Here is a 12672-nt window from a genome sequence, read left to right as displayed (position 1 = left end):
GAAACAATTCGATCTAATACCTCTATTTCTTACAACCCTAGTTTCCCAAATATACCTTTTATTTTCCACCTGTGAGAAGTGGAATTTCATTTGTTTGGGACTACATACAAGTCATATTATGGATAATGTTGATTTTTTTTTTTATTTTTATTTATTTATAAAAATTGAGTAAATCCCTTCCCACTCCAACTACTAATAACATCGACCCCATCATCACGGACTGCGAACTCTCCTCTCTCTATAAAAAAGCTTGCCCCGTCCCCCCTTTCGCTCGTTCTATTCCATTTTCTGTCTTTTTCATTTTTCTGCTTCCTTAAAACAGGAGGGAGTGCGGGAGTTGATTGAGAGGGAGACAGCGCGCCTTCGTTTGTTCTTTGTTTGTTTTTATTTTCCATTACTCTGGTGTTGTCGTGTGGCCTCTCAGATCAAGTGAGTTATTTTCTGTTCCTTTTCTGGCTTTTTTTAGCACCTCATGTTCTATTTCCCTTTTAAGATCTGCATCGAAACATTCATATGTCTTTTGTATAAGTCTTCCTACACTATTCCAAAAAGAAAAAAAGCGTTTCTCCAGTACTAAATATTTGTTTTTTTCCCTAATCTGCACATGGGTTTCTTAGATCTGGCCTGAAATCACCACGCTCTTCATAATATGATTAATTAAGGACTTGTGGTGGTCTCCGGAGTTAGGATAATGTCAATCTGGCACTCTGTAAGGTCCTTCCAGCTGCACGCACCTTTTACTTTTCTCATTATATTTCGTGGTATATACCATTCTACTATTTTAAGATCTGGAGAGCTGATTTTCTAGGGCTTCCTTTAGAGTTTCTTGGATGATTAATCAATTTGTTGATATATCTATATTTTGCAGTTTCTTTTTCTCTTATTCTATTTTATTTGCTTCAAATTTCAGTCAAATTTAGAATTTAAACTCACCATAATGATTAGGGACGTGCGGCGGAAGAATATAGTTAGTTTGAGAAAAAAAAAAAAAAAACGAAAATTTATGATCAGAGAAGTAGGTACCTCGTACCTGGGGGTTCCCTGCTTTCATAGTCCAATATTTGACAGTTGTGTATTTTGTGTTGGGCTGTGCAGAAATTTTGAGGCAAGACTTTCCTTTTGATCGCATCATCAAAATGGAGTTGAACGGCAAATCCATGGTCTCTGCAAACGTTATTTATCTTTCAACTATTCTGGGTAGAGATGAGCAAGTTGTTGCCCACAAATGTGATTGGAAATGTGAGAATGAACATGTGTGTGGTAATATGTACCGCTGCAAACTTACAGGAATGACTCACATTTGTGACAAAAACTGTGACCAAAGAATTGTGTATGATAACCATAGCTCACTTTGTCGTGCAAGTGGGCAAATTTTCCCGCTTACACTGACAGAGGAACAAGCAATCAGAGGCATTCGCAGGAAACTTGATGCTGACAGTTCCTCCGTTGATGATTTTGGTTTTAAGCGTAGGCGGGATGCCCAGTTTCATCCTTCACCTTTTGAGAGATCTTTCTCTGCTGCCGTCCCAATTTGTAGTCAAGTTGGAGATGGCATGGATATGATGAGCTAGATTTGTTTATGAAAAAGAAGCAAAACTGGGGCTTGTCTCTGTGCTCTGTTCTTTTGAATAATTTTCCTTTTGTTTTGCGTATGGACTGATAATCATATAATGGACTTGACCTGCGGGTGCTTGAAGTGGTGGACCTTGTTTGCCCCACCTGTTTGTAGGGACGCTTATATTTCTAATCTTGTCTTATGCAATATGTAGCTGACACTAGATTGACTATACTATAACAGATAAGATGGATCCGGATCATCATCAAACTTACATTTCTATTTTGTATTTCCTTCACCACCTTCTAACATAGACAGACTATTGAAGCCTCCGATTTGTATTCATATTGTTTTGAAATCTGTCTTGCTAGACCTGCTTTTGGCTGTGTTCAGGTTTCTAATATTTATTATTAGCTTTCTTCTTTTCATATGAGCTTGTCCTTAAGTCATTTTCTTTTTACTATTTTGCAGCAGAGGGTCATTTTCCTAATTGTGAGAGTTTAGTTATGCTCCTCAGTTAATGTTCCTTGTTCTGCAATTTGTTTGAATGGAATCACTGATGCTTCTCACCTTTCTTGGCAGGTGTATTATGTGTCTTTGTAGATGTGGAGAACAAGTTTAGTGAACGAAATGGGGTCATCCTTAGAAGGTGCGGAAAGGATTTTTGAGGCACTCTCACAAGACATTTCCCGCCTCCCTTACTCAACTTTATTTCTTGATTTTTCTCCTGCATTTGATTTGCAGGGGCAATGCTTGATAAAGTAATGGAGCTACCGTAGTCGGTTTGGTTATTGTGCTTGTCATTTGTAATTTTTTTGCTAATATTGGAGATGTGTGGAACAAGTTCATCTCCACTGCTCAATTCCTGCCCTGTATTATGTAAAGTTATGATACGGTCCAACACTTGTTTGTTTTGACTATTATGAATTTTGTTTCACATTGCATTCTGTGAAGTGCACTCCAAAAGGAACAATTCTTCTGCCTCCCTAATCTTTGCATGCTGTGATAGCAGTTATAACATGTTGATGTCAAAGTGCAGAATTGATAATGCAGATGAAGGCATACACACTAGTAAATGTAAATAACCTCTAAAGACGATTCAAACATACAAAGTAAAGAAGGATAAAGATGACTGAAAAATCTGCCCTTTGAAAAGCAAGAACGTGGAGTTGAAACCTCTGCTATTGTTCAACAAGGTTTCTTGAAGTTCATATATGGGTACAAAACTTGAAAAACTCAAATCGTAGTGAAACAAAACCATGAATAATGTTGTTGGATTGGAGATCTAATTATGTTTATAAAACACTTCTCTAACTTCGTAAATGAAGTTTGGACCCACCCTCAACCATGGATAATAAAGGGTAAAATTGTAATTTACTGTTCGAAGTATTCGGAAGTGAAAGGGTCCAAAAGATACTTTATTTTTATATTTTTAATAAACCATAAAACTTCTGGAGTGCAGAAGGGCAACACCGGCCAACTCACCGACGCCGAGGGTTGATAGTGGTGAAAGGAGATTGATTATTCCACCGATTCTTCCAAATGTTGAGAATTATCTCTGTATCGCAACCTCGCATCAAGTTTCTCGCCCGTTACATAACCTCTCTATCTTCCGCCTCAATAACCTACCTATTACCATCTAATTCTCCTTCCAAGCTGTTGCCACCTTCGGTTCGGATACTCTTTTCGCCATTCTCGCACTCATCCAAGCACAGGAAGGAAAATAGCAACGACGTTGCTTCCGTTTGCAACAGAGACCCAATAGCTCCACCCAAACTCTTCGTGGTTCAACCTCGTCTTCGTCCCGATACTATTCTGCAAGCAAAGCTAAACGAGGCTTTGTGTCTTGCAAATTCTCTAGAACAACAACGGGATGGGTATTTCGATATTGATTTCTTTGACAAGGAAATACCCCCTCACGTTGTAGTTCAAAATCCTTCTGCCAGAGGAGCTCGCGCTGGTAAGTCCAAGAAAATTGAATTCTGTAGCCCCTTTCTTTTATTTTGTGCTTAGACATTTTTCAGTTGGGGACACTTGAGAGCTCTCTTACTCACCTCAAACCGACCGGTGTTTGAGTTAACTGCCTATTGAAATATTTTAGAAATTGAAATTTGGGTCCTTTGGTTATGTTTTCTTAGTTATTTTAGTATTCATTGCCTCAATTTGGATTTTTTTTTTCCCTTTCTTTGAATTCGGCTTATTACTGGACGGTTTTTGAGTTATGCCACTTGAACTATGGTCCTGTTAGCGCCTCAATTCTGAATTATTAAATTGATTTAAAAAGACACGGTGACTGAATGCATGACTCATAAAAAGATCATAAAGTCTGACCATATCTTCGATTCCAAAGATTTATGTTATGCTGGGAAGCATGCGAAGACGTTAATTTTATTTTTCTGAACTGCTACTTTTCGTAGTTATTGTTGCCGACTGCCTAAGTTGCCTTCTTTCTCATGGTTCCTGTCAAGGCACAATTAGAGGCTTCTTTAACAGGTCTCCTATTTGCATAAGGCACATTCTATTTGCGGACGACATCTTGCTTCTTATCAATATTTTCGGGAAGGAAACCATAATTCTTGCCTTGATCTGTTGCTTGTCGGTAAACTGAAATCTCTTTCTTTCTGCAGTCCCTTGATTTAACAAGGGGTGTATATATTGAAGGGTTGAAAATATGCTTACGTCTCCCATGGGGGCCTCTTACACGCATCCTCTCATCTGTTGTCCTTGGTAGCTGTGTTGACAAATGAGAATGGACGATAGGACATCCAACTCTTTCACTAATGTGCTCTTCCTTCAATCCCCTTTCCAAGTCTGCCCTTTCTTTTCATATGGGAAGCATGGGCTTGAAGACAATGGAAGGGACTTTAGGGTAGTGGTGAGAGACAACAATCAATTAGAGGCTTTTTCTTTAATAGGTCTCCTATTTGCATAAGGTTAGATTCTATTTGCGGATGACATCTTGCTTCCTATCAATATTTTTGGGAAGGAAACCATAATTCTTGCCTTGGTCTGTTGCTTGTCGGTAAACTGAAATCTCTTTCTTTTTGCAGTCCCTTGATTTAACAAGGGGTGTATAGATTGAAGGGTTGAAAATATGCTTACGTCTCCCATGGGGGCCCCTTACACGCATCCTCTCATCTGTTGTCCTTAGTAGCTGTGCTGTTTCTTTTTCACCTTTTGTTGAACAGATGCTACTGCCATGGCAACTTTTGTAAGAACCTTGTGCCAAAAATCTAGTCTTTAGTCGCACAGTCTGAATTCCGGGAAAATTAATCTCGTTTCAATGGCCACCAATTCTTCTGTGCTAGTATTTTTTTGTCGGCCTTCCCATTTTTCTGTTTCTTTTCTACACTTTTTGTGAACAAACTCAACCTAGGACGACTCTTCACGTTTTCTGCCTTCGTCTCTGATATGACGATTCTTCTTTCTTTGTGGCCATTCTCACTCTACTGATCAACGACCTTCCTAGTATCCTCTATTTCTTTCCATATAAGACTACCTTATTCTAATATGAATTTCTGACTCATTGTTTTTGCCAGTCTAATCTCCTATTCTTTTGTTGCTGCAATCTCCCCTTTTCTTTATCTGAAATTACGCAGTAGCCATATAGATTGAAAGATCAAGTCCGTTTACTTCTTCACTTGATTCTTAAGTCAATCCATTCCTTCGCATAAACACTTCTATATCTCTTTGCATAAATTCACATGAAGCTCCTTGGCCAGAACTGTACAGCTCTGATACCAATCAGAAATATTCCAATGTCTTGAAATACAAACGATAACAAAACTACAATGTAACTTCCCGAGTATTCAAGGTATTTGGAACCTCCCCTCTTGAGATATCGCTCAATCCATTAGCCACTAAAAAATTGTCTAACTTTGTCATTTTCCTCTCCCTCTACTTATAACCAAATACCATGACAACTTCCCTAAAAAATGACGAATATACCCTTGATATCCCAATAATACCCTGATAGCGTTCCTATCATTTTCCTGTGAGCAATAATAACCAATCATTTTTGAAGTGATCCTTCATTCTTGAACTCTCTGGTTGGAAGCTTTTGTGTAATTCCCCACTCTTTTATCCCTCTGGGGGGAGATGTCGGGGAGCTGTGACATCTGTTTCTTAGAAAGCAAAATATTGTTTTGAAAAAATGTCTGATAATGATTTTTTAAAAAATTTTTTTTTTAGTAGTTCTAATTCATCCTTGATATTGAATGTTTGAAGACAAGTCCTTAATTTTAGATAATGAGTAAATTGACTTGTCTATGATCTAGATGGTTGAGCGTTGCATTATTTCATTTTTTCTCATTGTGTTTTATGTTTTTAGATACATATTTTGGACCAGGAACTGTGGATGCCATCAAATGCCATTTGAATGTGGCAGAGTCGAAGGTAGTGGTAATTTGGTTTTGTTTGTACGTTACTAGATGTGTAATATGATCACCAAACTAAACCTTATCAGTTTAAAATTTTGTCAGAGTGAGGTTGATGCTATTTTTGTAAATGCTACTCTCTCTGGCATTCAGCAGAGGAATTTGGAGGTATATCTTGTGTATATTCATTTCTTCCCCTTGTTAGTTCGACCATGAACAAATACACTCATGGTCTTGTAGAAAAAGTGTAGGTTGTGTATATCTTTACATTAATATAAATGTTTTGCAATATTCTTTGTTCTTGATGACATGCTCCACTATTCTATGTCAGCGAGCATGGGATAAACCTGTACTGGACCGCGTGGGTCTCATAATAGAGATATTCAATGCTCATGCCTACACGAAAGAGGCGAAGTTACAGGTTTTTTCATGGGCCCAATTAAATGTATCATTGCCTTTTTCTTGCTAACCTGTACTTACAATAAAAGGATAGAGTTCAATTTGTATTTTATCATTGTTTCAACTTGGTCCATTAAGTTTTATTTAGTTGCAACCAATTGTAACTACAAGAAAAATTTACAGTTGGTTCCAATTTGAAGCTGTACCAGAAAAAAAAAAAAAATTATGTGGGGTCATTGGGTTTTGATTTTGTTGATTTGGATTAGACTGTGTTTCTCCATTATTTTTGGAATATAGCCAGAGAGAAATCGGTGGTGATATCTGATTTTGTTCAATCGAGGGCTCAGCCCATCAATGATTTATCTAAGAAGTCATTTATTAATTTGGTAGATGACTTAGCTAAATTTAAACAGTACCAGAAATCATTTAGTGCATCTTCATCATCTTCAGCACCTACCCCTGTAACAACCATTGCTGGTTCAGGTAATATGAATTATTGCCTTTTTCTTTCTCAACCAAATGGGTCATAGCCCATCAACCCCATAAAGTCAGTAATACCCACCATTTGTGCTACCTACCTATTTTTGCAAGTTAGGCATGGTTGGTCGATATTGTTGGTCCTTGTCCATTAATTGGGTCCAAACTTCACCTTCTGTTGAACAGCGTGGGTAAGAAACATCATTCTTTTCCTCGATCATTCTGTCAACCTCCATCAACAACTTCATCCCAGTTGGGTTGAACACATTTACTTTACTTGGATTCTAGTTTCATCCTATTTAAGAAGCAACATTTGTACTATGGTGCTCAAAATTTCAGATTGAATGAAATTTTAAATTGAGTTTTCCAGAGAAGGAAGTTCTGACAATTTATTTCCATGTTCCAGGACAACACTAACAATTAACCTTTTTCTTTTGCTTAACAAGGTAAAAAAGCCCAGTATCTGCGCATCTATAAATCATCTCCCTTATTTAATTTTGTTTGTACCCTTACATTATTTATAGGCTGAACTGGCTGCTTTAACGTATAAAAAGTCGAGACTTGTTCGTGTACGTGGCCTTGATGGACGTCTTACATTTGGTGCCACGGGAGAAGCCGAAGTTGTTAGTGCCAGAGGGTAGAGTATACTGCATTTACAGCTTTGCAATAACAAAAACAGTAACAAGCCAAAGTTTTCATTTCTTTGTGTATTATTTTTTTTGTTAAGTATTTTACTTACGAAGATACTAATATGCAGGAGAGGGAGTGGGGGACGTGGCTTTATAAGTGGTGCAGGAGAGACTGAACTTCAACTCCAGCGACGAAGGTTGAATCTGTGATGCTAAATACTCAAATTTATTTGGAACTCCTTTCTTACAAACAATATATAAATGATACAATAATTGGAGGATAAGGAGTCCTCAAGTCCAAGAAAGGAAAAGCTGTGACAAGGAGGCACTCCAACTTCGTTGCCAAAATAAACAAGCAAAATATAAAGACCTAGGGACTTAAGCTTGTTTGGTACTAAACTTTGGGAGCTTAGTCACGAAAGAATACATACCCATGGAAAGATAGAAAAATAAATTGAATCCGTGCTTTACCCCTCAGGATGGTGTTCTTGTTGCAAGGAAGAGTCTGAGTGGCCACCTCTTCCTATATTGCTCCTTTAGGAATATTTGGAGTCTCCATTTTCAGTTGGTACGCGCCCCCACCACATGGATTCTAACATCCTTATATCATTGATAGTGGTGCGGAACCATTCAAAAGAGAAAAGGTCTTTGTGGTTTCAATGCACTGGGCATTTTTCTTGGATCTTGTGGCCTCGAATTGAACATAACTATAGAATATTCTATGAGGAGAATTCTTTTGATAGTTTCTTAGGCTCTGCTTGATAACCGTTTGGTTTTTGGTTTCTGAAAGATAAGGTTCTTTTTGTTTTGTCATCTACTTTTTACTTATGGTTAAAGAAACCAAGCTTAGTTTTAAAAAAAAGCAGTTTTGGAAAACTTGTTTTAGTTTTTAAAATTTGGGTAAGAATTGAAAGATGAAAACTGTTGTAGAGAAACAGTGAGATAATGCAAGGACTCCCTTGACTACATGGTATTTCACAATAACAAAAGTACAGTTACAGCCATCAAGCACCATTCGAGAGGGTGGGACTCTCCTTACCTTCCGAGTATGGTACTGCACAACCAAAAACTTAAGAACATCCAGAACAGCAAACCATAAATATACTAACAACTAAATAAGGGATGGTGTATTTCCATGTTTGCCCGTCCAAACTTAAACATCTACGACTAGTCTCATGGATAACAAACACAATTTTCAAAAACTCAAAATTAAATGGTTATCAAAAGAGGCCTTAGATATTCACTTTTTTTTAGCTCTATTTTGCTGTATGCTTATGTCAACCATCAACAATTACAGTTCAAATAAATGCACTTTTGGCTAGTTGGAAGAGATTTTTGTCTTTTTGGTTTGAGGCTTGGCATTCTTCCCGTCTTTTTCAATTTTGCATATCATATACGAAATTGTTTCAATTCTCAAAATTTCTCAAAAGTTTTGAAAACGGTGAAGTCCTAACCTCCTCCTTGTTTTCTCCTTTTGTGTAAATGATATTTACTTCTCTGCTGTAGTTTAAGTTCTGTAACTATGCTTCCAGAATTTTGGAACGAAGGAATCATCTATTATCTCAAATTGAAGAGGTTCGTCGTACACGTGCTTTGCAGCGTTCTTCTCGAAAGAGACATGGAGGCTCAAATGGTCAACAGTTAGCTACTGTTGCTATTGTTGGGTACACTAATGCTGTACGTGCTCAGTTCCAATTAATTATGATTGTTTTATGTGTTCCATGAGAAAGGGGAAAAAAGAAAACTAAACAGCTTTATGCAACCCATTTAACAGGGGAAGTCGACATTAGTCAGTGCACTTTCAAACAATGATCTCTATAGTGATTCTAGGTATCTCAACGTGCTTTTTAATGGTTTGAATACTTTTTTCTCTTTTTGTCAACATTTTGCATCTGATTTGATAATTGGAATCTGAATTTATGCAGATTGTTTGCAACTGTTGACCCCACATTAAGAAGCGTCTTTCTTCCTTCTGGGTATACAATTTGTAATAAATTGGAAGTCTTACTTTTTGTTGGTTTCTATTAATTAAGACCTCGATCTTATCGTTTAATTTTCAGAGTTTATTCTATAATCTTTTGTTTTCTAAATAATTTTCAGGAGAAAAGTACTCGTAAGTGATACGGTGGGATTTATTTCAGATTTGCCTGTGCAGGTAATGAAAGCTTGACGTGTCACTTTTTTCTCTTTCACAAGTTATTCTTAATATCTCTTTCGCTAAGACAATGCACCTTTTATAGTTGGTTGAAGCATTTCATGCAACTTTAGAGGAAGTTGTTGAAGCAGACTTGTTAGTGGTATGATCTGCTTGATCTGACTCTTCTTTATGCGCAAATATTTTGCATCTTCAGCTCCGTTGAACTATGGTCTCATATGAATGATATACTGGGCCAAATTTAAATTTCACTTGTGGTCTTTGAGGTTTGAAATAGTTCTAAATAGAGTATGACTTAGTCGACCATATGATCAGATAACATGTAAGTTAACTTGGTCATTGGGCTTTGTTGACCTGGCCTTATTGACAATTTTAAATAAGTTCGGCAAAAATATTAATTTTACATTATTACTTTTTCTTATGTGGCCTTCACACCACATTCTTTCTTCATTCTCATCCTCCTCGTCTGATAGACCTTGCCGTCACCACCACCACCCCTGTGCCTCCCTCCCTTGCTGCCATCCTTTTTCGCTCACTCGTCCTCCTTCACTTCATTCTAGATTTAATGGAGTTTCTAATCAAATCTAGAACCAAAGCTTCAAATTTTGAATGGGACAGTCTCTTTTACATTATTACTTTTTCTTATGTGGCCTTCACACCACATTCTTTCTTCATTCTCATCCTCCTCGTCTGATAGACCTTGCCGTCACCACCACCACCCCTGTGCCTCCCTCCCTTGCTGCCATCCTTTTTCGCTCACTCGTCCTCCTTCACTTCATTCTAGATTTAATGGAGTTTCTAATCAATTCTAGAACCAAAGCTTCAAATTTTTGAATGGGACAGTCTCTTTTCCACTCAATCTCTCCTCCCCCCCCTCCAAGGTTAACAACAGATGATTATTGGAAATAGAATCTGGTTGATAAAGGAACCTTCACCAAATTTCTCACTTTTAAGATTGGGTCCAGTGGCCAAAATCGTCACAAAGATCTCTATAATAATATATTCAAGGGCCCAATTCCCTAGAAAATTAGATTTTTCCTTTCAGAATTAATTCGTGAATGAATTAGTACACCTTATGCGCAGCTAAAAAGGGATCCCTTGTTAGTCTCCTCTCCAAATTGGTGCATACTTTGTTGAGACATGCCATACTATGCTTTACTTATTGACTGCTTGTCATTATGATTGGATTTTTCGGGAGGCTATCAAGATAAATATGGAGGCTATCAAGAAATGAATTGATATGGGTTATCTTACCTCTAGAGAGTTTAATGGATGGTGGGGTTACTAATGTTGTACTTAGATGAAAGCATTTGTTCCTAGCAGTTTCCTCGTCTGTTGAGCCATAGTGTCTTAATATGATTCCTGGGAACCATGCTTGCCCTCTTACAATTGAATTATATTTCAAAATTGGTATGATCACACTATTTGATACTGAATATGTAGAAAAATCAATTCTGAAGTAGACTTCCAGGATATTGATGGAGATACTAATATAAGATATCAATGCCGGTATCTTGATTATTGCAGCATGTGGTGGATTGCACCGCCCCCAACCTTGATGAGCACCGGTTGACCGTTTTCCAAGTACTTAAGCAAATAGGAGTTTCTAAAACGAAGCTTGATGATATGATTGAAGTTTGGAACAAGGTAATTCTATTTATTTATTTCTCTTACTTGGGACAAGTTTGCAATTTGATCTGTGATGCATGATGCGTGTAATAATTCGGACAGATTGATTATCGTGAAGAAGATGAGAGCGTAGATGAATATTGTGATGATGATATTGGCGAGGCTGGCAATTCGTCGGTAGGAGATGGTAGAAAGGGAAATGCTGAAAGCAACAATTTTATGAAAATGGAAAAGGGTGATATTACGAAAAAGCAAGCAACTAGAGAAGTCAGTGGATTCCCCTCTGGAGATGTCAGCCAGCTTTCTCAAAAAGATCTTGGAAACACAATTGAGGGAGAGGAGAGCGATTGGTGTGAAGACTGGTTGGCAGAGGACGATGATGATCAAAACCCTTGGGTTGATGAAAATTGTTACTCTGAGGCTCAGGAGGCCTCAGAAGACCAGGGGATGAGAAAGGATGTACAGCCTCCAGGTGGTCAATTTGGTCCACATGTCAGAATATCAGCCAAGTTTGGAGTTGGCTTGCGAGAGCTGTTAGAACTCATAGATGACAGACTAAAGGTTGATCAGGATGAGAGGCTAAAAACTCAAAATGTTTTAGAGCGGAGTATTTTTGAACGTAAATGGAGGCCATCGCAGATGGAGGCGAATGGTGCAGCTGAGCAGTAGCTTACTTTTTAGTTTATAGATCAAGTAGATTATGGTTCCTTGCAACTGCAACGAAGCATGGTTGCAATATAGATTTCTGTTTCGCTAGTTTCTGGCGATCACTGAATATTCTACATATTTTAATTATTAGAAACCCCTCATCATATTTTTAATTTGTTAACAGGCATAATTAATAGTATACTGTTTTTAAATACAATAATATCAATCAATAACAAAATTTTAGGGAAAAAGTTCAATTTTATTTTATCTCGATGTTGCAATTTTTACCTTAATAGGTTTTTGTTTGAAGATTTGTTAACAAAAGTATTCGTATATGCAACTTGACTTCGATTCTTGAATAATCCACATCACTTCTGCTTCAGATAGACTAGAAACGACATCTCTTATCTCAATGACACCAGAAGGATATTAAATGAATGGAATTGGGATATGGATGGAATATAATGAAATAGAGCCACATTGAATGAATGGTGAAAATACGAAACTTATTCACTTTCGCTTCTGGGCCATTTCGCAGTCAAAGTCCATAGGTGTTAACATAGGAACTTTTTTCACCTTTGAGACAGGGTTGTTAACTCGATCAAAAAAGTTGTTTAGTCGTTTTAGTATCATGCCATATCCACTAAAGATTGTCCTAAGCTTAAAATATGGAAGAAAAATAACATTTACTCGTGTCGTAAGACCTCACAACCTCAACCTTGTCGAGAAGACCCTCATGGAGGCACCTAAATCATTATGTGAAAAAACAAGGGTTTAGGGTATAAGGTTTAGGGTTTAGGGTTT

At 37.4% G+C, this 12672-nt stretch overlaps 2 protein-coding genes across 6 annotated transcripts; both read left to right on the top strand.

The window, feature by feature from the left end:
* Nucleotides 1-208: 208 nt before the first annotated feature.
* LOC111802281 lies at nt 209-2537 on the top strand. 5 transcript variants are annotated; one of them, XM_023686588.1, is made up of 4 exons: nt 446-761; nt 1096-1239; nt 2138-2204; nt 2300-2537. In XM_023686588.1, the coding sequence occupies exons 1-4, from the start codon at nt 692-694 to the stop codon at nt 2310-2312; spliced, it is 294 nt and encodes a 97-aa protein (XP_023542356.1). In that variant the 5' UTR covers nt 446-691; the 3' UTR covers nt 2313-2537. The 5 variants fall into 5 exon arrangements, 4 of the variants coding, with proteins under 4 accessions (XP_023542354.1, XP_023542356.1, XP_023542355.1 ...); XR_002816241.1 differs by having other exon boundaries at nt 454-761; nt 1096-2204; nt 2300-2520; XM_023686586.1 differs by lacking the exon at nt 446-761 and adding an exon at nt 209-429 and having other exon boundaries at nt 1096-2508.
* Nucleotides 2538-3005: 468 nt separating this feature from the next.
* On the top strand, nt 3006-12049 carry LOC111801783 (GTP-binding protein At3g49725, chloroplastic). Its single transcript, XM_023685939.1, has 13 exons — nt 3006-3515; nt 5886-5950; nt 6037-6099; nt 6263-6352; nt 7332-7444; nt 7565-7633; nt 8969-9113; nt 9211-9266; nt 9362-9412; nt 9537-9591; nt 9677-9733; nt 11119-11238; nt 11323-12049. The coding sequence occupies exons 1-13, from the start codon at nt 3098-3100 to the stop codon at nt 11887-11889; spliced, it is 1869 nt and encodes a 622-aa protein (XP_023541707.1). The 5' UTR covers nt 3006-3097; the 3' UTR covers nt 11890-12049.
* Nucleotides 12050-12672: the final 623 nt, after the last annotated feature.

The sequence above is a fragment of the Cucurbita pepo genome, chromosome LG09 (assembly GCF_002806865.2).
Source record: "Cucurbita pepo subsp. pepo cultivar mu-cu-16 chromosome LG09, ASM280686v2, whole genome shotgun sequence".
Classification (NCBI taxonomy): Eukaryota; Viridiplantae; Streptophyta; class Magnoliopsida; order Cucurbitales; family Cucurbitaceae; genus Cucurbita; species Cucurbita pepo.
This window is presented reverse-complemented; position numbering and strand designations above follow the sequence as displayed.

What these genes read in the sequence shown, in the direction of transcription:
- LOC111802281 (XM_023686585.1), top strand. Translation starts at nt 692, where the DNA reads ATGTCAATCTGGCACTCTGTAAGGTCCTTCCAGCTGCACGCACCTTTT. An exon ending in TTTTCTCATTATATTTCGTG is followed by an intron (nt 762 to 1,095) that starts GTATATACCATT and finishes TGGGCTGTGCAG; the next exon opens with AAATTTTGAGGCAAGACTTT.
- LOC111801783 (XM_023685939.1), top strand. Translation starts at nt 3,098, where the DNA reads ATGTTGAGAATTATCTCTGTATCGCAACCTCGCATCAAGTTTCTCGCC. An exon ending in GATCTCTATAGTGATTCTAG is followed by an intron (nt 9,267 to 9,361) that starts GTATCTCAACGT and finishes GAATTTATGCAG; the next exon opens with ATTGTTTGCAACTGTTGACC. An exon ending in TTGAAGCAGACTTGTTAGTG is followed by an intron (nt 9,734 to 11,118) that starts GTATGATCTGCT and finishes TGATTATTGCAG; the next exon opens with CATGTGGTGGATTGCACCGC.